Source organism: Streptopelia decaocto (assembly GCF_964273445.1).
Source record: "Streptopelia decaocto genome assembly, chromosome: 4".
In the NCBI taxonomy this organism is placed as follows: Eukaryota; Metazoa; Chordata; class Aves; order Columbiformes; family Columbidae; genus Streptopelia; species Streptopelia decaocto.
In genome coordinates, this window is record NC_138658.1 from 58877575 (window position 1) to 58905381 (window position 27807).

The 27807-nt window shown below is 37.6% G+C and overlaps 1 protein-coding gene across 2 annotated transcripts; it reads left to right on the plus strand.

The window, feature by feature from the left end:
* The first annotated feature begins 2504 nt into the window (after positions 1–2504).
* Positions 2505–27807, plus strand: SEPSECS (Sep (O-phosphoserine) tRNA:Sec (selenocysteine) tRNA synthase). Of its 2 annotated transcripts, XM_082050952.1 has the most exons (11): positions 2505–2765; positions 4045–4199; positions 6091–6209; positions 6297–6455; positions 8914–9067; positions 13067–13169; positions 15384–15513; positions 15632–15723; positions 22617–22710; positions 23334–23424; positions 24836–27807. In XM_082050952.1, exons 1-11 carry the CDS (start codon positions 2652–2654, stop codon positions 25083–25085), a joined length of 1461 nt encoding a protein of 486 aa, XP_081907078.1. In that variant the 5' UTR covers positions 2505–2651; the 3' UTR covers positions 25086–27807. The 2 variants fall into 2 exon arrangements, with proteins under 2 accessions (XP_081907078.1, XP_081907079.1); XM_082050953.1 differs by lacking the exon at positions 6297–6455.

Here is a 27807-nt window from a genome sequence, read left to right on the forward strand (position 1 = left end):
TGACAGCCCCAACACGCTGCACCAGCCACCAGCGTGGGCACCTTCTTCCACACCTCCCTGCAGAAGAGGGGTTTTCCTCAGTGCAGCACTCGGCGATTTTAGTGAAATATGAGAGAAAGATACATGCTTTAAGTATTTGTATAGAACTGCTATTCTGGATTATACTGAAAGCAAATCGGGTCTCAGCTAAAAAAGTAATCGCACATGTTTATTATTCATTATTCTTCACAATTATTCATGATATGAGGACTCATTCTGTACATTACCTGGATCGCAGAAAGAAAGAAAATTACTTTCCTTGGTTACCAACAAAATAAGAGCTTGCTGAAATGTTTGTTTTGTCTTGGGTTACCCATCAGGCACTGGACTTTGGAACTGAGTGTCATTTACTTATGTAACTATTAATATCTGCAACATTTGATATTTGTTCACACTTGCATTTCTGATTCCATTCCTTTCTATTAAAACTGAACAGATCCAGTCAATTCCAGATGAATAACTATTTTATGCCTAGTTAACAAATATATGAAGGTTACAGCAACTGGATGCTATTTTCTGCACAGAAAATTATACCGATGTTAATTCCTGTGTGAAGTAAACAAAAAGATCAGACTAAAATAGGAGAAGTCTGACATTTTGCCCAGCAGATCATTAAGGAAGACTGCATCTTCCTTCAGCTACATTAGTTATGAGTTGTGGCTGTTTCAGTAACGCTCTGTTAAGCAGTTCATCCATGGGTTTCTAAAAAGTTTGAAAGTTCTTTTGAATAAACTAAACAAGAAGTAATTAACTAGTTATTTCTTCTGGTTTAGGGGTTCATCAACAAATGCTAGTGTATGTCTAAAGGCAGTTAACTGTTAGTTTTCCCCTTCTACTGCAGTGAGAATTCTGTAGCTTGCTTACAGCTCTTGATCTAACAAAGTCTTTATATTTCCTCAATTTTCGGTAGTGCAGAGTTCAAACACTAAGACAGTTCATAATTAAACAAAATACACATCACCATCATAGTTATTAACAAACTATTAATTTTACTTCTGAGTAGCTAATACTCTCAATCAGCCACCTGGATTAAAATTACTAACAAATCATGCAAATAAATTGGGTCACTTTCCTCATGCTAGCACCTTTGTCTCTGTCCTTCCAATCCATAGAGCATACTTGGTCATCTGTTTATAATATATGTCTGAGCACTATGCTGAAACAAAGGAGTGGGAAAACAAACAGAAAGAAAGGAGAATACACGCACAATCGTGCACTTATAGCTTTAGGGGAGCGCCCTCTTGTGATACTTCAAAATAAAGAACAAGATCAATAACTACTTAGTATTTCTAAAGCAACTGCAACATGAAACATCATAACAGTCCAGATACAACAGGTCTACGGGGACTAAGAAGCAGGACAATCCTACTTGTAAAGTTATTTTCTGTCCCAAAGGACTAAGAAACTGTGTTAATTAGAGTCTGAGCCAATAATTCAAATAAGTGTGTAAGATTACTCTGTCAGAATGCCTGAAAGATCCTAATCGGGCTACGGAAGCAGGACGGTCACTATGTACTTTTCACATGTTCATCAGCCACCTGAGCTTAAAACAGTAAAACGGAAGAATCAGATAAGACTTCATAAACAAATTCAGTTGGCCAGGTACAGGCTGGTTAAAACTAAACATTGGAACAAGCACATTGTGTACTTAATGCACTTCTTTCAACTTTTCGGAAGACAAATGGCGCTGCCAGCCCCTATGGCTGCCTGAGCACAAAGGACAGCAGAGGGAGCAGGCGCCCAAATGCCCAAAGTTGCTCCTGTGCTCCAGGTAAGTTTCTGCTTGCTGAGGTTTCACTGACAGGCCTCAGCAAAGCTGCAATGCCTGTCCCAGATTTCCTACTGGCGTAACTGTATTTTCCCAACTAACATGAAATGACAACAGATTAGATCTCTGCTAGTAGCATATCTCTGTACCTGTAATGCAACTCTTTGCATTGTCTCCACAGCGCTGGCAGGTAGGCCGGGCTGCAGTTGCACCAAGTGAGCAGGCTGCCGGTATTTGCTGCAGACAGTCACACAGACACCTTTGCTCACAGAAACGTTGTGAGGAGCACAGGCTGTTGCCCTGACAAGAACCTCACGGGGAGTTCCGTGGCTGTTCTCAGCAGCCTCATGCTAAAGTTCGGACGGGGTAGGAAACAGCGCAGGAACGCGTTCTTCACAGACAAGCAGCCTGGTTTCTGGCGGGCTTCCCCCCTCACGGGGGGATGCCGCGGCGGGAGCCCATGCTGGCTGCGGAGGGCCGGCCCCGAGCGCGGAAACCGGGAACACCCGGCGGTGGCTCCGGGCAAAGGCAGGCATGGGCTCGGGCAGCCAATGCACCTCTAACAGGGGGCGGCCCAGCGCTCCACCCGGGGACCGGAGTCTCCCGTTGGCTGCGCCGGGCGCAGATCGCTCCGGAGGGGGCGTCCCCCAGCGCGGCGGCGGGCGGGGCGGACGCCCTCGCGCATGCGCAGCGGCGCCCCCTGTCCGTCTCCGGCGCGAACTGACCGAGTAGCGGGGGGCTCGCTCGGCGGCTCCGTATACTACACGGTGCCGAGGGGGGAACGGCGGCTGGAACCACTGCTGCCGGGAGCCGGTGCCCCTGCCCGTGCTACCGCCCCTCGGCCATGAACGCGGAGAACTTCGGTTCCAGCGAGCGGCTGGTGACGGCGGCCTACGTCCGCCAGGGGGCGCAGGGCCGCCGCGCGCACGAGCTGCGCCTGCGGGCGCTGCTGGAGCAGGTAACGGGGCCGCCCCGCCGGGCCTGCAGCGGGGGAGGTGGCGCTGAGCTGCCCGCGGGCCCGGCCTGGGATCCCGCGAGCGAGCCGGCCCCGCCTGTGCTCCGCCCAGCTCTGGCGCGGCCTGGCGGGCCCCGGCAGCTCCCGCCCTGGTCTTCCGGCCGCCTTCACCTGCGACGCTGCTGGTGAGGGGCACGGGCCGGGTGGGGTGGCTCGGAACAGCCCGGCTGGCTTTGCCGTACTGGCAGAGCCTTTATGGAGCCCCGGAATGAGCGGCCATCGTCGGGGCAAAAAGGGATTGTGGTGTGTTTGCTGAGAAAGGCCCAGCAAACAGTTAAAGAAGTTTTTCACAGCAGTAGGATACTAACATATTGTTATATGAGGTAAAAAACGGTACTTACGTGCTGCCAAAACAATGTATTTGTCTCCAAATGTACAGAAATCATTATCAATGAATTCTCAAATGTTTCAGTTCCTGAACATCCTTAGTCACATCATCCACTGTTTCAAACATAACTTTCCTACCACACTTCAGAAATGAATTACTTTTTACTGAAATTGTTTTACTGTTATATGGACATGTTAAAAAAGCCTCTGGACTTTTGAGCTGCTACAGTGTTGCTCATGGGTTTGTGGGTTCCGTTCCTCTGAGGAACTTTTCTGCAGTTTGCAAAGACTGAGTGTGGTTCTTAACGCAGTAAAGAGCACAAGAAAGAGCATGTCTCTGGTTGCAGGTTTTAACACGTTATATTCTGTAAGTGGTTTCTTTACCTATTAGATCATATCTGTGAAGGAAAATATACAGATAGGAACATGTTACAAATGAAACTATATTTCTCTTTCTGCTCATAATTAATATTTTTTTTGTTATATAATGCTCAATTATCTCCCTTTCATTGGTTATCTGTGTTGAATTCCTATAGTAGTAGATTCTTATTCAGAGAATGCATCAAATAATCTATAGTCTTCTAGGGAGTAATTAACATGTATGTGCTGCAGTGGTTTTGTGTGTACCTTAAAGAACACCTGAAAGTGAAAAATATCTTGACTATTTTAATATCAGGATATGCTAATGTAATTGCACTTAATATATGGAAAAATGTTATTTAACATTTATTTGAATACAGGTTAATAATACTAGATAATATAAAATGGCATAATGAAAATACAAGCTGCTGTTCAGTGTGGGAAGGAAGGGTAACATTAATCGAACAGTTGCTTGAAGTTATATTAATTCTTAATTTCCAAGTTTGGTAGTTACCTTCATATTATTCTTGTTAAGGGAAAATGTCCTGAACATGGATGGGATGAAAGCACCATTGAACTGTTTCTTCATGAACTTGCTATAATGGACAGCAATAACTTTCTGGGCAACTGTGGTGTGGGTGAGAGGGAAGGAAGAGTGGCATCAGGACTCGTTGCCCGAAGGCATTACAGGTACAAATTATTGGCAATTTGAATTATTCAGATTTATTATTAATGCTTTCAAATGGCATATTTCGTTGTGACTTGTTATCTGAGACCTTGATAACGTTTGCTGCCTTAGCAGCACAGCTTATAACACTGATTTAGGCCTAAAATCCTAATTCCCTATTTTCCTATAACAGGTATGTTGGATGCTATCGTTTTAGAGGTTCTGCATTAGTTTCTTTACGAATATACTTTTGTGTGTGTGTGTGTGTGTGTGTGTGTAGAGTTCTGTGCTGAGTACCTAACTATGATGTTTTATCTATCAGGAATGAAACAAAGTGAAATTTCTTCAAATGTTTGTCCTTGAAAGATTAACACAAAATATTAGAGAGCAAAAATTTAGTGAGCTATACCATATGGAAGTTGAATTACTTAGGCTTAATGGCTTTCATAAGCCCTACTCTACCATGAAAAATTAATGAAGAAAGCCAGTAATACATTCATTTGGCTTTTCTTGTTTTCTATACTGTTTTCTAGTCTAGATTATGTATGGTGAGGGAGGTGGGGGTGACAGCGGGGAGAGTCTCCGAGGCAGTATTGCTTTCTGACAGCACTGGAGGAAGTGTGCCCAGCTTCTGGGCTGGTGTTCAGCTGCTGTTGATATAGCTCTGTTACCTGGCATCTCACCTTCACCTGTGAGTGTTAGAAACAGCAAGAAAAGGTACAGAGGCATCCTCTGCTCCACTTATCTCTGTAGTAAGTTTTACAGGTATCTTTGGGAGTGATGGAGGTAGCAGGATATGGTTCTCAACCTGTATTTCCTTTCAGCTTAATAAATTCTTAGGGGCAACCTTAGAGAGGATAGCTCCTTAGGAAGGGAGTATGCAGAAAAGAAAAAGTAGTAGTATGAGAAAGCTATTAAGAACATGGCAGCAGGAATGAGGGAAGAAAATATTTTTGATGGAGTAAGGATTATGTGCAAGTTTATATTACCTATCAAGCTACTGTTGATTTCAACCTATGTCTTGAAATGGGGAAAAAAGTTTAAGCTGTAAAATTATGCTCGAAGAAGTTCTGAATTCCATACGCTCATCAGACAGCATTTTATTCTATTTGTAAAACAAAAACAGAGGCATAAATAGATATCTATAGTTACTAGTTTACTTGAGCAGCTGCTTCATTTCAGCCATGGGTAAGGTTAGTTCTGTAAGCTTACATTTTATAAACAGTTTCAGGATCCTCCACTTGTGAAAGGTGTTAAATAATATCCAACATTTATAAACACAGTTTATCAACATAATTTATAAACTGGATGCAGAGAGAGATGGTATTGCGTGATGCATAATACTGAATAGTAGAATGAGGTAGATGAAGTGAAATTGTAGAAGGTGGGCAAAGTGATACATTAACCTTACTGTCTTTCGGGATGTTTTGTCACAGTATGTATTATTTCTTTGCCTTATGGAGATGAAGCATTTGTCAGGGAAGTATCTGTATAATACCGCTATGCCTTTAGTATGCTACACTATAGGCAACTGAGTTTTGTTTTCCTTGGAGTTGTGTGTCAGAACCTGTCAGCATTTATAATGCTAATTCAACAGGCATTAAGAAGTGCTGAGGTGTGTTTAAAAGGAAGCCTGCCAGATGCTAAAGGTATTGCTACTATGGGTCTTCTCAAAGTTTTTACTTACGTGCTGGAACACTGTGAATCTACTGTTAAAAAAAAAAAAAAAAAGACAGTTTCATATGGATATATGTAGTTTGTTATAATGGAAATCATTATGGCAGATAATTGATGTTGCATTGGGTACAGCATTTTCCACAATTGTTTATCAAATTGATTTCTCTTCAGTTAGCAAGAATTACTGGTTTGAGATGTGAAAAAAAATAGATGTATGTTTTCAACCTTTTTGTCTAGGTTGATCCATGGAATTGGAAGGTCAGGTGACATTTCTGCAGTCCAGCCTAAAGCTGCAGGATCCAGCCTTTTGAACAAACTTACTAATTCAGTAGTTCTGGATATTATAAAGCTGGCTGGTAGGTGTAAATCCAAAAATATCTCTGATTTGTTGGGGCGTGTCATGGGTTCTTCATCTTAATTTCTGACTTACTTTTTATGTGCAGGTGTCCAGACAGTGACCAATTGCTTTGTGGTTCCTATGGCAACTGGCATGAGTCTAACTCTGTGTTTTTTAACATTGCGGCACAAGAGACCAAAGGCAAAATACATTATCTGGCCACGTATAGACCAGAAATCTTGCTTTAAGTCAATGATAACTGCAGGTAAGAAGGAGCTGACTTATTGCAGTGTGTTCTTCCAAAGATATAAAACTTTGTCTGGTAGGATCACTTCATATGTTTGCAGTAAGATCCAAAAAGGCCTAATGCATAGTAGCTCTAAGTGCTTTATTTCTATACTCCTGATTTCTAACGTGTGAGTTGTCGTCTTAATGTCTTGTAAAATGTAGGCATATGCTGAGGTACAGAGGTGTATAAAGTTGTAAGTAGAGAACACAGTACTGAGGAAGTTACGGTTCACTCTTGGAGTTAGATTCCTAATTTGCTGTCCTGAGAATTACATAAAATCAAGGCTCATGGTTCAGAACTTTCTCTTAGATTTATGCAAAAAGCATGTGTCCTAGGAATTGTGATCAGAAGGTGACAAGCTGTCTGATTTGCACATTCTTTTTTAGAACATGAGAAGTGTTAGCAGCCCTGTTTGTTTTTAATCTCACACTGTCACCCAGCTCACTCAGGAAATGAGTTTTGTGCCTTAGTTCAAACCTTGATTTCTCTCAAATGGAATTCCTTGTTTACCCCACTGTAGGTAAGGTAAGGATAGAAATCTATCTCTGCACGGAAGCTGTCCCCTCCTGCAGCAGATGCATGGGATCAAGGAAAGGGCAAGTAAGGGAGACCATAATTTTCCAGCTCAGTGCACATACCTGCAGGTGGTGGCATAGATTCTGGTCCTAGTTCCTAGGACACAATTACTTTTTGCATAAAAGACTCATTAGATAAAAATGACCAAACAATTGGAAGCAGAGACTGGATTCTGTCCAGGTAAGATACAGAGATGTTTAAAAGGAATCAGATAACAAATAGAACACGTATATAAGAAAAATGGGAGTGTTTTCGGAATATTAGGCTCAATTTAGCACATCAAGCTAGGAAATTACATTTATAATGGAGAAGGTTGTGAGGAAATGTAATTGATTTGTTATTTTTTTTAATAGTTACAGTAGCTATCACATAATTAATTAAAAGAATTATCAGCTGAAAATAACAGTGAAGCAGGTATTTGGTATCTATCAACTATCTAGTAAGTGCAGTCTCTGCCTTCTAGATCACTAATTGAAAACCAGACTAGAACTAAAAATGTCAGTAAATCATTCTAGTCCAAGTTCTCGTGCAGAGTTTGAGCCTTACATGTCAGTGTTAAGGCACAGTGTTGAGCCTTGAAGGAAAAATTCACATTGCTGCTGCCATGTTACACTGCTTTGGAAGTCACTCTTTCCCTTTTCCCCTCCTCCTTTACTTTCATTCAGTAAAACTGAACATACGTGGTTTTTAAGAAAGTAGTGGTTGTTTCAGCTCACATGATGGTGCTTCCATGCCACACCTGTTTGGGGAAGGGAATATATGGCTTCCAGTGTTTTATTCTGTAAACAAAACCTGAATTATTTATTTAATAATTTATAAGCTAGAAATTTGAGCAGCTACCATGACAGGCTTCCTTTTTTAAGAAAGAAAACTCTTTATGTGCTAGATTAAGTCACACATGCCTTTGTCTAGCTGAATTTTGAAAACCTTTGTGGATGGAGATTCCACAGCCTCTCTGTTCCAGTGCTGTGCTATCCTCTGAATGAAAAATACATTTTTCATGCTGTTTGTTCTGAACCTCTCAAGCCAAAATTTGTTGCTGTTGCCTCTTACTATATCCTTGCCTTTGTAATTCCCTTTCAGATGGCTTGGTGCTGCTGTACTGTAACCACCTTGGTAGCTCTCTGATGGACCCTCTTGGTCCATCCTGAGCAGCCAATTCCAAAACTGGAAACATTCCAGCATTTACAAGAAGAGGACTGTTTCCTCTTTTTGCATGTTTCTTTTATGGATCCTTGAGAAACAACCTTATGAGTTTCAGTTGTTGTACATCTTAAATGCGAACTCAAACTGGAAACCTAATGAAATAAAAGAATTGGGAAATGCCATATCATAAAATCCAAGCTAAAATTCAGTTTCAAAATGAGATCAAACATGGATATTTTTACTTTTAAGAAGTAATTAGGAATTTTATAGGTTGAATAAGGCAGAACGTTATGATGAAAGCCAGTTCATAAATATCATTCTTGCATTGCTACATCTAATGGCATCCTTTGTAGAGAGGCTGTTTTAGTATGCTGATGTTTACAAGAATGCCAGTCAAAGATTTTTAATTGGGAGGGCAGAGGTTATTCTGTTTCTAAAACAATCTGCAAGCTGATTGCTGTTGCATGCAAAGAATGTAAGATAACCTTTTGTCTGGAGTCCTATATTTAACAAGAATATTATTGTAGTTTTTAGCTATATGGGCATCGTACAAAGAAACAGCTTATGTATCTGTGTTCTTAATCCAAGTCTGAAAGAATCTGGTAAAAACAGCGGAAGCAGAAGATTTTTCAGATTTATACTGGAGCTAAAAACCCACATTTAAAGATTTGATGATATACATTCAGGTCTTGCTTTTTTTTTTTTTGGTCAGGTTTTGAGCCTGTGGTGATAGAAAACGTATTAGAAGGCCATGAGTTACGGACAGACATCGAAGCAGTAGAGGCTAAAATCAAGGCTCTTGGTGCTGAAAGTGTTCTTTGTGTGCACTCTACAACATCTTGCTTTGCTCCAAGGGTACCTGATAGGTAAGTCATCTTTGTAAGAAGTGTGTTATTTGTCCCTAAAAAAGCCAGTGGGGTGGAAATGAAACCCAAAAGTGGGGGAAACAGCAACCCAAACCAAACAAAACCTCCATGTTTTGAATGTCCATCTTCCTAAAATTGCTTTATTAGTGCCAACAATTAGTAAAGATACATTGATCCACTTGCTTAAGGAAAATGGCAGGTTGAAACAATGTTCCACTTTCAGAAAAGTACCTTAAAGTGAGAATAATGCAGAAGGTTTTCCTTCTGTTGTATAACTGAGGTTAATGATGATCTCTTGTGATGAAATGAATGTCGTATTGATAGTGGCTTTCTTATAATTTCATGGAAGTAGTAAAAGTAGATTTTCATAGAACCGTAGTCCAGAAAATGTAGTTCCATAGCTAATGCGACATTTTGATATTACTGTTGCCTTTCTCCTCTTCTCCTCTAGCCAATGATGAATTTTCTTAAGCTGTTAATGGAATTTAAAAAAAAAAAAGCTCCAGCTAAATTTAAACTCTTTGCTTGAGTTACTCTTTCCTATATTATACTGATGTTTATAGGGCTAATTAAGATATAGTGAAATAAGGAAACTCTTGTAACCATCTAGGGCAGATGTGCTATACAACTATAACATATGATTTGCACTGCTGTAACTTCTCTTGGTTTGAACATTTGCTGCCTGATTGCATGATGCTGCTTCTTATAATTTCCAGCTGTTAAATCACCATTAAAAGAAGCTTAAAATACACTGCCTTCTTTCCTAATATTATGTGTCCATATACATAACTTCCGTAGTTGCTATGAAGATGTCATTCAAGCACTAGCTGAAGCTGAGATGAACATTACGGTTCTGGATGGGAAATAGAGTATCTGAGACATTATTTCAACGTGTAGTCTGGTTATGAAATATTTGAAAAACTTCTCAATTTGAAAATGACATCTTGGAGTTGAGGTGGCTACAGTACTTGGTATATTGAGTTATTTGTCCAAATGAGCACTATTGTTGCTCACAAAACCTGCCTCCTCTATTTTCTTACACAAATAAGTATAAAGAAGCAAATTTGTTAGATTTTGCATTTGAACAGGTATATTTTGTGGACTTGTATGTAGTATGTTGAACTATGAGATATTAGTAGGATGTCTTTTTTTTACATTGCTTTAAATGTAGTGTCTCAGTTGTTCCACTTTAATTGTTTTTAATCTATCACAAAATTGCAAAGAATTATGTTTAGAGTTCCTCTGCAGTGCATGCTCTTTTGTAAATTGCTTTATCTGGAAAATTTAGTTGAGTATTTGCAAGTGTAGGAAAGCAACATTATTGACCCTGAAACATGGCAGGTAAAGATATGTTTTGCTCTCTTTTCCTACCTTCAAAAAAATGCAATATTTATCATGGGTTAACTCAGTTGCTAGGCAGAAGTTAAAACAATATAATTCTGTCAGAATACTATGAACATTGCTTGAAGTTGACTTGCAGATTTATTGGCTAACTTAAATCACAGTCATCAAAATAGAATAGTCTATTTTATAGCTTGGGTAAATGAATCTTTTCCTTATCTGCCTCCTCTTTTTGACATGCGATTGTTTTGTCCTCTGCAACTAAGAGATGAATTATTAGGTAGTGGCACTGTGTTATGATATACCACAGATATAGGAGGATTTGAATGTGCTTTCTATTTAAAGGATACTGTCAGCTATTGAAGGCTGTAACATTCATCTTCCTCCAGGAAGGAAAATCCCATGCAGCATTTCTGGAGTGTACCTTTTTAAATGTCTTGCATTTATAGGACTTTGTTTAGTTGTGGTGGTGGTGGTGGTTTAAAATTTTAAGTGGCTTAGGATTGTTAAAAGGTCAGGTAAGAATGTTATGCCTGTGTACCTATAGGTTTCCTTTGAAGTACTATTTAGCTTTATGGCAGTAATTCACTACTGTCTTTCAGAGACACATCAGTTCTCAGACAATGTGTGGCTGTGAGTTGTCTCTAAACCTACTGTCTTTAAGAGAACTAAAGGAAAAAAAGTGCCTTTTTCAGTTAGTTTATGTACTTAGCAGAACTCTGTATCTTGTTATTTTCATTACTATTACAAGAAAGAGCAAAGCTTTCTTTTTTATGAACTTTCACAAGCAAGAGAGAAAGAAAGAGAGAAAGGAAAAAAGAAAGATCTAGAAAATATTTCTTTAAGTTCCATTTGTGAATTTTAAGAACTTGAGTAGTAGCCAAACTGCTTTATTTTCCTAATATGACCAGCAGCTCTTTTAATGGTTCATTCTAAGTCTTGGAAGCAGACATGTGTTGTGCATAATTGTTTGCTTCCCTTGCATAATTACATATTGTTTTCAAGCTGTAGCACTCCCATCTTGTGTATTGCAATATGGATCTAATTGTTCAACAGAATATTTTTAGGAAAAGAGACTTCTGTGTTTGCAGTCCTTGCAGAAGCTAGCTTATTGCTCCTTTAAGCCTCAGGAGGCGAGAAAGCCAAATGTATGTAACAGTGCACCCTCTTATGTTTCCAGTTTGGTGAAATTCTCCACCTGCACTTAAAAAGAAAACTGTAAGAGGGGAACTATTTTCCTTTGAGTCTCTGTGGAAGGTGAGGAATGAATCTGATTAAGATCAGCAGATCAGAGGGCAAAAACTTTGCCACATGTAGTGTTATATTTCCTGAAGTATTCTGTTAGTGTTACATAGTTCAGGATTCAGGATGTTGATAAACGTGAAAAATTATTGGACATGCAGCTCCTGCTGAATATCTTGACTCTAGGAGATCAATACGTACATTATACTATTTGTGTTTCCTAATCGTTACATACTTGTGATTTTTTTTAGGGATAATACAGTGATGATGTTTTCCAAAGGACTGAGGCTTAGAAAATTTAATCTGAGGTTTGCAACTGAATTTTGCATTACAAAACGACACTAGGCAATGTAATAGAATGCAGTGGAATGTCACCTCTTGGAAAATGTTTTCATACTCTATCATGTTTTATGTGAAAGTCAGTAAATTACAGTGAGAGGCTGTACAGAAGGAGATAGAGTAAAAATGCATTGAAGGTTTAGAGTTTCCTCATTTAAAAAAATATTATTACCTTTATTATCACTTTACATTATTGTTTATTACCTTGTTTTTCAAATAGATTTTATTTCTGAAATCTATTCACATGTTTGAGGGAAAACAAGAGCTTTTTTTGAAAAATAGAGCATTATTAGGGTGGTTCAAAAGAGGATACTAAGTACATGTATGTTTAAACTGTTGAAGGCCCTTACCCAAAATGACCTGTGCAGCCACATAAATCCTAGTTTGACTGAGAAATCAATCCAAGCTGAATTCACTGTGATTTCAGGGATTTCCAAAGGCAAGGGAAGATTTGTCTTTATTTCTGAGTAAACAGTTAAACAGAGTTTTAATTTATTGGTTTCCACGTGCAGATGTTTTAGGGCTCTCCGTTCCTTTGAAGAATATATTTTTTTTAATCAGTTTATCTGAAATATGCAAATGGGATTTCAGCCAAAGGGTTGAAATATTAGTTATTTGAAATGAACAGAACCATGTGAAGACTTACTATTACATGATGCTTTTGATTCCCAGTGTGCATCTTGTAACTTCCATTAGGCCATTTGCAGGTTGAATATTAGAAGAAAAAAAAAGTGTGAATAGCTGAAGCTCTGTTAGTTATCATTAAAGTAGTATAAAAATGCTTATATCTGAAGCAGAATGATTTTGGATCTGTTTACTGTGTTCCTGACAAAACTTTCAGAGAAGCATAAAAAAATTCAGCCCAGGTTGACAATTTGTCATATATGGAAAAGCTAACAGAATTTTCTTCTCAACCTTTATATCTTAAGGTGACAAGTAACACCTTGAGGTACTAATAAAAAACGTTTCTTTTCTCACTCTGGCCTCCTTGTGGACCTTTCAGTCTTTTAATGGTCTAATTTGTAACATGAGTTACAGTTATCAATGCTTCTCTAAATTACAATTTTATGCTCATAGACTGGAGGAACTGGCTGTGATTTGTGCTAATTATGACATTCCCCATATTGTCAACAATGCTTATGGAGTTCAGTCTTCAAAATGTATGCATCTTATCCAGCAGGTAGGAGCTGTGTATTTCAAATCATTTTTTTAACAAGTATAAGTAACTCTCTGATTGTAGATGACTATAGGAAATTTTGTCAGATGTTTCACAGCTTTGAGAGTAATCCTGTGCGTGTCTGATATTTGGATGTATTTCTGAGAAAGCGGAGCAGAGGGAAATACTTCTATTATGTGCTTTTTATTTATTCAAACCAAATTTATTTAGGTTTTGTTTTATGTTCAAGTGTTTTTCGTAATGGAAGAATGTCCTTAAAAAGCTTTCTTAAAATATTTCATAAACTTATTAGCTAAATATAAAATAATGGATCATACTCGAATAGGGATTAAGCCTTCAACAGAGTGAGTTACAGATTTTCAGTTGAAGGTACAAGATTCTACAGCAACATTTTGTAGATGTTGCTACTATTAAAATATTGTTGTCATTGAGAACAGCTGATGAAACTGGGTTCAGTGTTGTGTTTGAAAAAGTTTAATTTCTGTTCCTGTTTAATTTGAAAAGGAGGTTGCTTAATATCCAAGATCAGCCATGAAACTTAAAATTCTTTCATTTTTGCTCATTGCAATGTGTATGCACTGTTTCTTAAATATTTCTCTTTTCTCTCTGTTGCCCATATCAAAAGAACAGAGGGATATTTTTTAACAGGATCCAAGGGATCCTGAACTATTATGCTGGTCATATATTTTTTTCTAATTGAGAAGTCACTGTGTTATTAACTGGGCACAGACCAGCTTGATATATGGCAGGAACGTCATGTTGGCATTTCTAGATCTTGAGAGACTGAAGGAATTTGACAAAACGTGAAGTGATACATGAAATAGAAAATGGCATATGCTTTATTTGTAATGTACGTGATACATGTTTATTGTATTTAACTTGCACAAATTTAGTGGAATTCTGACATGAAGGGGGCTGTGGAATTGCTCAGTTTTACTGCCTGAAATGTATCTTTCAGACTACAAAGCTACAAATAGAACTGTTACTGTGTTGCTTTCTGTGGTTTTTTTTCTTGGCTTCTTGATAGGTTGTTGAGGTTTGTTTGTTGTGTGGTGTTTTTTTTTTTTCCTTTGGTTATGCAAATGTATACATTTGAGCTCTGTTTTGGTTTACATTTATTTACAAAAATGTATTTCCTGTGATAGAAAATGTACTGTCTGTGAGGAAGTAGTTATTAATGAACACAGGAATATGTACATGCTGAGCACAGTGTGAACAGAACTTGGAAGGGTGTCACAGGAAAGAGCTTTTGAGACCATTTCATTTGTCATGCTTTTTCCTTTGGTGGCCTCCTGCCAATTAAATCAAATGATAGCTGCTGACATTCATCTTCCCATCAAAAAGCTGACAAACTTGGAGTCCTTCTTCCCATCTCCCATGCACTAAGCTATTAAAACATAGAAATAACAGCTGCAGTTTAGGTGGATCTGCTTTTTTAACTCTTTTTGACCTAGCTATTTACTCTGTTTCTATTTCTTGGTTTTAGTGTATAGTACTTTAATACGCGTGTATTTTCATTTCACATTCTTTAATATACTTTTCAGGTTCTGTTATGCTGCATACTTTTGAATTGTACAGTTCACAGTAGCATGTAGCTCAAATTGAAGATGTACTGCAGAATCCACATTTTATCCTTTAAGAGTATCTGAGTAGCTAGCTATTAATATGAGGACATTTGGTTTCCCGGGAAGTAGGGAACGCTAGTACAAGAAGTTATCTGGATTTTGATTGTTGCAGGCAGACTTGTAAGAAGGAGTGCTGTCACAGCCCAGTTGTTTTAATGCAAATTTACACACGTATCAAGTAAAAGCTTCTTTTCTAATGAAGCATTAACCTGTAGCCCTTTACTGTGAGAATCTGTGAAACCTTTTGGGTTGTACAGTTTTAACTATATAATTCCAATTCAATTGCAAGGGTTTTTGGTTTTGCTTGTTGAAAATAAGCTGCACTTAGACTTGCAGGAACTAAAGTCAGTAGTTTAAATCATAGCAAAATAGGAATTTGAAAGGTACTATTTAGGCAGACAATGGTAATAATAGTGAGCAATGCTGAGAAGAGCTAACACTGTGATTTTTGATTTTTTAGCACATACAATATTTGAGAGAGTTTCAGGAATTTATTTCAGTTACATTGCTGTGTAATTATGATGCTATCACGTGTTTCCTTTTTCCTAATATAAGCTGTGGATTTTTCTTTGTTTGTTTCTTTTTGATAAAGGGTGCTCGAGTAGGCAGAATAGATGCTTTTGTTCAGAGCTTGGACAAAAATTTTATGGTTCCAGTAGGTGGTGCCATCATTGCTGGCTTCAATGAGTCCTTCATTCAGGAGATCAGCAAAATGTATCCAGGTAACTAGTTCATGGACTGATTTCATCCATATGAAATAACTGTAGAAAACTTGATTATCAGCTTTCTTTCACATAAAATTTATTTTTGCCGATTTAATCTGTATATTGTGCTTTTCAGGAAGAGCATCTGCGTCTCCTTCTTTAGATGTCCTCATTACGCTTCTGTCTCTAGGTACCAACGGCTACAAACAGTTACTGAAAGAGAGAAAGGTAAGCCTTTTGGCAAGCAGCATTTTCTTGAAGTCAGCTGTTAACATTCTTGTTGCAAAACTGCTTTGTGTAGTAAATCCAGTTTCTGTCTAGAAAGCTGTTGAAGTTCTTCTGAGCTCACAGCTCTGATTCTGGAAAGGCCATATGATATAATTACTTCTTGGCCAAATGGTGCTCATGAGTAAGCTTGATTTCCATGTTGTTTTCCAAACCAGAAGGCTGAACTGAGGTCCTGTACTATCTTGTACTTTATTCATATCTATTCCAAAGTGTGACTAGCACAATAGAATTTTGCCCATAAAAGCCTAATCTGGAAAGCACTTTGTGTTACTGTGATCACACTGCTTCCAGGACCAAAGCATGAGATGAGATCCTCAGAGGTAACCCATGGGTTTCTGCTCTTCTTCATTTGGCCCTATGGTGCCTTTGTATTATGATAGTGTAATTAAGTGTTTGTGTACCACATTCTCTGGAGAATCACAGCTTCTGGTTAGGTTATAAATACTGTGCATGGGAACAAAAATAGAAAAATACTGACATTCAAGGTATTCAGCTAGGTAGAGAGCTAGGTTTCTTCTCTGCTTCTCACAGGCTGTGTTTTAGGTTGGGTATAACTGCATTGCACAGACATTCAAGTGGTCTAGGGCCGGAACCTGTACCTCTGGAGTTGTCCTTAATTCTGGACATACTACAGGCCTGATTTTCTGTATATATTAACACACAGAGTTCTTTTTGTATAGGGTTTTAGTTAAGGAAATGCTTTGAATTAAGTACTATTAATAGTTTTAAATCATGCATGATCTGTTTCATTATTTTAGTTAGAAACTGTGTTTCAATTGTTCTCTGCTGACAGCTTGCTGATGCCCCTGATTACCTGGTAGGGCAATAGCACTGAATGCTGTGGCTTGTTTCTAGCTGCTCGTAAAGGCATCCAGAAATTCTGTTCTGGAATTGAGATCCTGTAGGAATAGCGAGACTATAGAAAACCAAGCCAGCTTAGTGGCCTTACAGAGACTAAGAGGTGATGTGTGCAACTGAAGTGAAAACATGGTTTGTGAAACACTGAAAGCAGTTACCACTTCTGCCACTGTTGCAATACACTTTCTAACATTTTATTCTGGACTGTTGTATGTATTGCCATGTATGGTTTGTGTCTTCACTAATAGCAAATTGTCATTTTTTCCCCCTTCACTTTCATCTCCAAAAGAATCTCAAGTGAATTTATCATGTCTTCTACAAAGCTGATTTTCATATTAGATTTACACAGATAGCAGAAATGTAATGGGCAGTATAAATATTCTCCAAATCATAAATAATAGTTTGTTCATAAATAGTCTTCATGAATAACTGTATGCTTTGAATCATGTAATTTTCTTGGAAGTAGAATTCTAAAGTGAATAAAGCATTATATTTTTACAATTTCAGGTATTTTTGTTTCAAATGGAAGTATACTCTATAAACACAGCTTTTTATATGGCATAAATATGTTTCTTTTATTGGATTTGCTGTAGAAATATAAACCTTTTTTTTACTTAAATCTGTTTGTTGCCAAATTGTAAAAATGTAATAGTGACAGTTTATTGCCTGTGCTTTGTGAAAGCAGAGGCAGAGGCTATTAGGCTCCCAGCAGGAGCTATTTATAGCTTGACATTGAGTACTCCTTTCTATATCGGTGCAGCTACACCTACTCACACAAAAAGTCAGCTGTAAAAAGACTTCCAAGTTGTGGGTTTTTTTTCTTTTTACCTTATCCTTATTCAGATGAGTGTTACTTCAGGTTATTTGAGCTCAAGCCAGAAAGACCAGAATATTACTGAGAAGAGATTAATCTCACACAACCAAGGAAAGAAATAATCTGCCCAGTTTTTCTTTTACACGGATGAGCTGTTTAATATAGGAAGGGAAAAGATTATATGAGGGAGAGGAGCATGTACGTAGAATGGTATTTTCTGACAAGCTGGCAGTCATGGAGTGTGCAATTGTCTGAGAGTATGAGATTATATGTTATTACATGTTATAATATGAAGGAGTAAAATGGTTCAATGGATCTGAGAACAGAAGAGCAAGGGAGTAACACACACTTGCTGTCCAAATGTCTGAATAAAAGTTTCCACGTATGAAAGCTTAATAAGGAACGTTTTCAATAGTCATATTTAGTCTTGATGTTTCCAGAGAAAGGATGGAAGAAGAACACCAACAGTAATGCTTGATCACTTGTTCTAAATGTTCAGTATTCCTTTTTCTGTGTTTATATAAGGTTTAGCACAGTGTTTTTCTGATCTCAATAGGGGATTCCGGTTTATTTTGTAATGCAGATAATGGCAACTGACCCTTGGTCAAATTTGTTAGTCTTTGCTTTTAAATAACTCATAATATTATGTAAAGATTAAGTTTTAGTAGTGGCTCCTTTGGTTTCCTCTAGACACCTTATGTTGTGTCCCATATTGTGCATTGCAAGGTCTAAAACTCTGTTTTCATGTATGTATTTGTGTGTCTGAACCAGGCCACGTGTAGCGAATATAGTGATTGCACAGTATAGTAGCATAAACTGTAGACTTCAGTTGTCACCTCAGAAGCGATGGAGAGCAAGGACCTTACATTCAGGCTTTACATTCAGGACCTTACATATCAGGTTTGATACCTGTCAACTATTTTCTAATGTGGTGCATTTAATCCATTTAACTAATTATTATACAGGTATTACTGAAGAGGAGATGGCTTCATTTTGTTTTCAGCAGTTATGGATTTTCTTGTTAGACTTTCCTTAACAATCTAACAATCAAGATAATTCTGATTTTCTGAAATGTATTTTTATGCTACTTGGGACATGATGGAGCTTTTTATATCTGTATCCTCTGTCTGTATACTTTCTAAGAGTGATAAACTGGAGTAATTTTTATGTCCTTACAAAGTATGTATCTAAAATACTTAAAGTCACACTAAGTGGGAGGAAATTGTTTGGTTTTCACAATTCAGTAAAATCCTGGGTTTACATTTTGTGGTTTACCATTGATGTAATTATTCTGATAGGAATAAATTATTTGTACAGTTCAGTGTGAGTTTATATTGCTGCTCTTTTTATGATTGAATTTAAGAATAAGAGAAAAGCTACTTAATGCTGGAATTTAAACATATAAAAAATCAAGTATTCTTACAAGAAGACAGACTTTCGTTACTCTTTTTTTGTCTAGTCAGTTTGCTACGCTGTAGTTTGCCAAATATGTGGTAGTATTGCAGGATTTTCCTTGTGTGAAATATGTGGAGCCATATTCACATTTTAGGGTGGCTGGAGGCAAGTAGTTTAACTGAATTAAATTATTATCTTAAATGGTGGTGTGTGATTGAACAAGTGCCAGCTGTGAATGGAAGCTTCAAAGAGGCCGTACGTACTTAAAGCTTGTATTGGAGCGGCGTGGCCCACAAGGAGCCCAGTCGCCGGGTCTTGCAAGCGCTGAAGAGAACATGTGTTGATCAGAGTTGTTAAAAAAGACCTTTCAAAAATACGTGAGTGTGGTGATTGTCAGCATTAGTGTTACAATAGCAGATAGGCAAGACTTACTGGGCAGTTTACGTTAGATTACTTTTACCTGATATGGAGATTTTAAAGTTCCATAATTAGTTTCATATTTTTAAAACTTGTCATTATATTATAAATTCAGAACAACATTCTCGATCTTGCAGTGCCGGAGAATCTATCTACAAGGGTAGATGGCATATGTAGATATCACACATGTACATGCACAGTTTCTGTCTTACATTTGTTCTTGTTTTTGAAGTTCTTGTTTTTAAAGGTGGGACCAGATCAGTCTCAGGTACAGCACATGAGCACTGGCAGTCTGTATCTAGCGCAGAGAGGTTATAGAATTGCTCTTCTGCACTGTGTTCTTCAGCACCATAAACAGCTGTATGGCTCTTTGAGGACAATTCATCTCTCCAGATGAGAGTGGCACAGGGAGGAAGGCAGAGCGTTCCAGGCTGGGAGTGTGAGCAAGCCGGCTGGTTAGAACCAGCTGCAATAGTTTCAGCTATGCACAAAAAGTTTTCTGTCTTCATCAGTTGTCTCTCTGTCACCTGCTGTGGGACTAATGGCATATTTAGTACCCCCATATTGTCCAGCTAACTGAGTCGTTTAGCACATTTGATGCGTATTCCATTGTTGACTTATTCTTTGTATCTTTTGAAGTATTTTATTGTTTCAGGTGCTAGAAAGACAAGAAGAAGTGCAAGACAATTTCACATGGTTTGGCATTCATTTCACTAGCCTGATGAGGTTTTGTGATAAGTTTCTAAGGGGAAAGAGTGAATGAAATAATGAAATAATGAAATAATGAAACTTAACTGACATTTAGTATTACTTGCATTGTTCAATGCAACTTTAGCATAATGGCTTCACTGGAGTGCCTGCTACAGAAAATCGATTATGTAAGAGCTCATTTGTATATAATTGCTTAGGCTGCTTATAATTTTTCCACGTAACAAATATTTTGTGATAGGGGTTGGTTATAGATTTGACCTCACAAAATATTGCTTTTTTTTTTTTTCTTTGGAAAGGCCATTAATCTGTCTTGCAACAAACTGCTGAACTTCTCAAACTATAAAATATCTGGAGGGCTTCCTTTGAAAAGATGCAAGATAGTGTTGTTCATAAAAAGTAAGTTTTGAATTTGGGTTCAGGTAGCTTCAGTCAATCTGATGAAAATACATACTTAGATTTTTTTTTTTTTTTGCCATCTTTCTATTGTCCCTTTTTTTAACAAATTCCTATATACATAAATGCTCATCTAGTAACCTCAATACTTGATTTAATGTAAAATATTTATCCACTGGTTATACCAACTTGCAGTCCTTTCAGTAATAAATACTGCAAGAGATGCCATAGAGAATTCCCTAGGTACAACACACAAAAAACAATTCATTTGGAATATGTTCCTGTTCCAGTACAGGTTTTTTTCAGTCCTAATTTAACCAGTAATATCTCCATAGTAAACACAATTTATGTGTATTTCTGTAATACTTTGCTTCAGTTGTAGAAGTAAATAGCCACCAGAGGGAGCACAAATTAATTTATGATTTGGATTTAAAAAAAACAACAATTACTAATGAAATGACTAACACATTGGTGATGCTTACTGTGGAAAGCAAATAACAAGTGAGTAATGTGTTTATATTCAGTGAGGGACCAGAAGGAAGGCAGAAGTGTCTGAACATTTGAAACGTAAATGTTTTTCAGCTTCTGTGCATGAACTGTAAATAAACTCTGGTAAATTGAACCCATAAAATAATTTGATTTGCAAATGCCTCTGAAAAATAAGAGTGTTTTCTCACAAATTTCAGGTTCTGATAATTAACCATACATGCCTCCTGAAATTTTTATTGTTGTTCCAAGTATTACAGTCGCATTATGCTCTTGTTGATACTTGATCAATAGCATAATCATTTAGACAGTAACAATGATACTTTTTCCTCTCCGTCTGGATTCATTTTATGGTAGGAGGAAAACCAGGTCAGGAGCTGTGCTCATTTGGTCACTCATGAAGTGAGGTTGGGTTCCCTGCAGTGGCTCAGGAAAAGCTGCTGTGACATTCTTCTAACTCAGCTGCCACGAAGCTCATTTGGTTTCGTAAGACCTTTGGGAGGTTCTGCTTAAAAACAGAATTTTGATGACAAGTTATAATTTGTATCTGTCAATGTGCAGATTAGAACAGGATACTGGTCTGCAAACAGAAGAGGCAATTCTATTCAAAGAGCGAAAAATCACTTGTCAGGTCCAGAAATTGATGAGGATGCTTAAACAGGCAGTCGCATTGAAGCAGAAGAGCAGCACAACCTTTATGGCCAGAAATAAAAAAAATCTGGTGTTCAGTATGTTTTAAAAAGACTACCCAGTATTTGTATATTTTTGCTAGTTTTTATGAGAGGCTAAGCATTGAGAAGGATGGAGAAGAAGCCAAAGGATACCATAAAAAGAATAGCGATTATTCTCTGTCCATAGGTGTTTTGAGACGATATGTGAAGATATTAAACTGAGGAAGACCATGAGCAATTATCATAGATTACTACTGGGGAAGGGAGAGGGAATAAAATGTATATGAAGTAAGAGAAGCAACCTTTTGTGTGCAGTGTGACTTGTATCTGAGCCAAAACATTTATGAATCCCAGTTTTATGACACTTTTACAATAAAGGTGCAATCCAAGTGATGGCAGAAATTCAGGTATCTCCATTCTTTTGGTAGGCTTGAACAGGAGGGCTCAGTCCCAGGATGAGGACTGGCCTCACAACAGAGCTGAGGATTCGGGAGAGTAGATACTGTGTGAAACTAAATGTGTACTCAGAGCCTGCTCCTTAAGCCATGGCATTGCCATTCTCGTACAGAAAAAGAAGTCTGCACTAGCGGTAATTGCAGTTGTGTGATACCTGGTAACAAAACACACTACTTTTAGTCTGGAATGTATTATATGAATAGAGAGAAAACAAAAGTAAGAAGCAATATGCTATAACGTGGCCATCTGCAATGGTAATGGTTCATTTTCTGTGGCTCAGGGGCCTGATGGGGGGAGGTGGGTGAGACCTGCTGTGCACTGGGAATCTCTTCAAGATCTCTTCTCCTTAGGTTTCAGGGCCACAGAGAGAATGACTGACATCCCAAGCACGTTTATTAGACCAGATAGAGAGCTTTGTACCAGCTTGAGGGGAAAAAACAGTATTCAATAAATGGAGCTGTTCCTTTATAGAATGATTTCAGGGAATTGCCTGGTCTACTTACTTGGTACACATGAAAAGAGGATCAGCTGGGCACCTGTGGGTTATAATGGAGACTTAAGCATTTTGTGAAATAGGTATTATTTTCTCTGTTTGATAGCTAATAACAAAAATATTGTCTCTTTTTTTCCAGGAGATGTTTTCCTATCTTTCAAGTGAGCTGAAGAAGCTGGCAGATAACCACAATGAGAGACTGCTAGAAACACCACATAATCCCATTTCTTTAGGTAATTGTTGGTTTTTATCTATTAAAAAAAAATCTTATATACTGTGCACTTTCACATACAGTTCCTATATATTAAACATTGTCCACTACACTCCATTAAATTGTTCTTAGGCTGATATGAGACTATTGAACCCAATAAGGTAACCTACCATAAAAATAGAGTAGCCACTTGAGCCTTTTATTTTTTTGCAAAGTTGTTCCTGTCCGATACTCATTGTAATCCAGGCAGGCAGAAGATGTTAGCATATATTAATACTTTATAAATAAGTAGATTTTAAAATAAATTAGGGTATAATTCTTTTATCCATGCTTTTGTAGTGCTGTAAAAGAGGTTATGGAATTCCTACTCAAGATATTTGTTCTAACCAAAAATTCTCCTGAACACCAAGGTAATATTGTCTGCCTGTGCAGAGTCTGCCTGTCTAACTGAAGAAGTAATCTACGACAGCTTGTGGAAAAGTTAAAAATTATGAAATGTAGTATTTGTATTTCTTTTTTTCTTTGTATCTGAACACCAATATTTGGGTACATTTTTGTTGTTGGAAAACAGCTTGTCCCCTGTGGTTCTTTGTTGGAGAAAAAGAAGCTTTGTAGTAGTTTTAACCTGACCTTTTGTTACTTTAGCCATGTCACTGAAGAATCTAGATGAAAATAATGATGCTGCTGTTACCCAGCTTGGATCTATGCTTTTCACAAGACAAGTTTCTGGAGCAAGGTAAGGATGCTGTGAATTTGAAAAATTTGGGTATATATTTTATGAAATCTTGTAATATTTGTTTTGTACCAGTTGTCTCAGGATTATGGGTTATAGTCTGACAATAACAAGTCAGAGAGCAATATACCCTTCTTCATCACTGCTATCTGCTAATAATGTCTACCTGCCTGAGTTCGCAATGAGGTCGCTTCGGTAGGCTAAATAGATAATCCATGCCCATTTAATTTAGTGTCATTATTCCCTAGTACCCCTTGGTTTCATTTAGTTTCCAGCTGTTGTCTGATCTTATAGTTACATTGTAAGCTACTTAGAGAAGATCTTTGTTTTGTTTATTGCAGCACAAATATGGTTGTGCTGGATGTCAGGGGAATAAGCTTTTAATACCCTATATAGCTTTTTGTCATATGGAAGAAAATCCTGCTTTCCAGAACTAATTGCATTTAAAAAAACCCTCAAAAATCTACAACCTGGGCCAGTCTGAGCTGAATTTATTCTTAGAGACACTGGTACATGGAAATGCAAGCCAAATAATTTTAAATGTTTTTTGTTTAAACCTTTTAGAAGAGGAGAATGATTCAAAATTTGTGTTGGCAGGGTTCCTTAATCTGAATATTACTTCTGCCATGCTAACTTCTGCCATAGACTTAATGTCATTTTTTTCGTGGCAGAGCTGAATGTTTCCACATCAGAAGGTATGCTTCATTAGCTTGGATTATTCCACTTCCTGCACAGATGCATGACAGTAAATCTATATGTACTGTAGTTAAATGCTCTTTTTAATTTGCCTGTCCTAACCTTGGCTTGTCCTGCAATTTCAGCCATCTTTGGCTGAAATGTTTTAAGAGGCTAAGTTTTTGAAGTTAAAACTGCCCAATTCTTTGCCTGATATAAAGGTTCCAGTTTTTTCCTTTTTTTTATGTTACTCACATTCTTTGATAGCATATACACTGTTTGACCCAGCCTTTCAACAGATTTTAAATGTCCCAGGGAGACTGGGGTCACCAGGTTGCCTAAGGAGGGGTGAGCTGACCCAGGTCAGAGACCAAGCAGGTCAGATAGTTAGGGCTTGTTACGGAATAGGGATGTTTGTGGCAGATGTCTTTTCCATCCACACTGGGGAGTTCATAAATACCAGCAGTGAAAGCCTTAATAATTTAACTGAAGAGGGGAAGGGACATACGTGTATGCACACAAACTTGAGCTAATTCAGGATCTGCTATTACTGTCGCTCATAGTGATGCTTGGGCACTAGCTTGGAGAATGCCTGCCCTAAGCCTGCTTACGGTACTTTGTTTAGAGTTAGCAGATGCTAAACTATGTAGGAACTAGTGTAAATGTGTTCGTCACAGAGTGTCACATAAAATATCTAAAGCACCTTTAACCAAATCACAACTTTATTTGTTTGTTTCAGGGTTGTTCCCTGTGGGTCTGTACAGACAGTGAATAACTACACTTTTAAAGGCTTTATGTCACATGCAAATAACTATCCCTGTGCTTACCTCAACGCTGCCTCAGCAATTGGAATCAAAAAGCAAGATGTAGATGTATTCCTAAAAAGACTCGACAAATGTTTGAAGACTTTTGGAAAAGAAGCAAAGAAAGAAAAAAGTGTAAATGAAATAAGTAATTCTAATACAGGCACAGAACAACTTGAAGACTAGAAGATACAGATTTAGCAACACGGGAAGATATGCTTTTGTTTGAAATATGTCAGGTTTGTATTGGTTTAGCATTGTGAATCCGCAGTGCAGAAAATTTATTCCCGATCTGAAAACAATGACAAAAGAAAGTTGGGTGAAATTCAGCTTTAAAGAAAGTAGGTGAGATTCTTTCCAGGGCAGAGGGCCAGATACAAGTTTTGCAGCACAAAAACGTTCTTAATATCTGCCAAGGTAAAGCTTTACATTCATAAAGACCTTGAGCTGGCCTTTCAGTCTGTGGGTGACTGTTTGGATCGGTGTTCAGCAAATCGCAGAATGCTTATTCACATGTTTTTGATTAATAAGATTTTTTTATGGCAGTGATTGAATTCCTTCCCAGGTATAGACCATCCAGCAAGAAATGTTTTGCTGCTCTCAAAATCTGCCTTGTTTCTCATCACCATACTTGCCACTTTTATTGTTGAAGATTTGTGTAAGTGTTGGGGTAGCCCTTACTAAATATAATGTTAAAACTGCATTAGGAAATGATACAGTTGGAATAGTAGTGTTTTTTAGGTATACTCACCTCTCAAGAACTGCCTAGAACAAAGCAGCCCTCAGTGACAAAGAAAAACCTAGAATACCTCATATCCTCTCAGTACTCAGCTCTTTAAAACATTTGCATAGTTCAGTAACCCAAAGAAATTTTGATAATGAAAGCAAATGGTTGTGGAGCGGAGAGGTAGAGTTGTCTCTTTTTTTTTTCTCTCTTTTATTTTCTGTTTTCCATTCCATCTTTTCTTTGATAGGGCGATCAGGTCAGACACTGGAAAGGAGGATTGCCTTGTGCGATTAATGCAGAGGTTTCAAGAGCCAGTGTGACCTGAGAGTATTTTGGCATTTTTAGTCCATTGTTGTTAAAATGTATAGACTTCCATTTCTGAAGTGTCTCTTGCCATTTTCACTGTTGCTTCTGTGGCTTGTGTGGCTTGTGTGGAGTTGCTGATTTGAATTGATTAAGCAAACAATAGATTTGGAGACTGTTCCTTAAGCAAAGGTTCTGTATCACTGGAGTGACAGGGCTCTAAGTAGCAAAACTTTTAGTTATTCTTAAATGCAATTACTACATGGTATGTAGTTTTTATGTCATTTAGTGTTCAAAGCGAGTTTAATGTTCAACGGCATTTTCTTTGTCTGTAGTACAGCAGTACTTGGGACACCACAAGTAATGAGTTCTAAATGTCAGGAAATATTCTAGCCACTTTGGTGGGATCTGAGACGTGTCCTTCAGAGCCCCCTTTAAACTGGTTAATCAAAACAGTGGTGCTTTGGAAAGCATTGCTGTCTGTCCAGCATGTTCAAATGCGTTGATACAAGAGGTGATGTTAATGTGCAGGAGTTAATAATATGCTAATCATCATGGAGCTGTTCTCACGTAGTGAGGTCTGTTGTATCTTAAGTTTGAATTGAACTGCTGCTTCTCTGTTGTTATTGCTCCAGTCAGAGGCGAGATGGATTACAGCTTGTGTAGGAATGGCTCCCCAGCCTGCAGTCACGGTTGTTATTTGCTGTACAAACACATCCTAGGAGAAATGTAATGTAACTTGGCCACTGAGTCCTTGTGGCTCCAAGAAGATGTAAATTTCTTTTATTTTCTTTTTTTTCCCTCTCTCCTTTTTTTGCCTCACCCCACTCTCTTTTTTTAAATTGAGAGCATGCTATACCTCATTTTTTCCTGTCAGTAAAGCATTTCCACAAGCCTGGGAGCCAAAACTGTGCAGCTCACTGCCTCAGTCTTCAGTATATTGGAGCAGGCAGTGAAAAAACCACAAGGCCTTAGTGATATCTTTCTTCCTGTTGGTTTGGTTTTTTAAAATATTGCTGTTCTGTGCCTGAATGAGTATAAATGATTGATTTAGATGACTAGTCACAGAATGCGAATGTTAGAACTATTGTTATGAGAGTTAAGGGAGGTGCATGGTAGCAACTGAAATAAGCATTTAATGAATAATATCCTGAAACTGAATAAAGAAAACAGCATTTGCCTTCTCTGAGAGGAAGAGACCTCTGCCTTTTATGTTCTCATAATAAATTGTCTGCTGCAAATAATTCACTCATTTCTACTGTAGACTGACCTGCTTTCTCAGGTGGTGTTTTTCCCCCCTTTGAAGTATTTCCCTTCTAAAATCAAAGCTGAAAATTATATATACAAGTATCCAGGGAAATAATTAAATGGCTTGTTTTGATTTCAACCTTTTAAGACTTTTTTAATTTAAAAAAACAATTTAAGATGATGGCTTTAATTAAAAAAAAGTTGGCTGTCATTAAAATTCATCACAAATCTTAGTGATGTCACCCAAAGTCAAGAAATTCTTAATATTTTGAGAAATGTGCCCCACCATGATGTATAAACTCTCAAACTAAATATTCATGTTACATTACTTTGGGAAGCTGTTGTACCAGTTCGCAGTTTTGTTTACTTGCTTTGTCCCTATAAATGTCTTCAGTTTTAGTATTTACTTTTTAGAGACAGAAGCATTATATAATGTCACTGTAAATATAATTAAATTTTAAGTAATTCAAATGGTAATATACTTTTAAGTAATTAGAGAAGACTTGGTTATTTACAGCATATTTGAAACAGGAGATTCGGTAGATGTCAAAAAGTATTTTTCAAGGAAATGTATAAACCACTTATTCTCTATTAATTTATATGTGTAATAAAGTAGTGAAATAATATCGG

Coding starts and splice junctions, on each gene's coding strand:
- SEPSECS (XM_082050952.1), top strand. CDS start 2,652: ATGAACGCGGAGAACTTCGGTTCCAGCGAGCGGCTGGTGACGGCGGCC. Junction 13,170..15,383: donor GTATGCATCTTATCCAGCAG/GTAGGAGCTGTG, acceptor TTTTTGATAAAG/GGTGCTCGAGTAGGCAGAAT. Junction 23,425..24,835: donor AGACAAGTTTCTGGAGCAAG/GTAAGGATGCTG, acceptor TGTTTGTTTCAG/GGTTGTTCCCTGTGGGTCTG.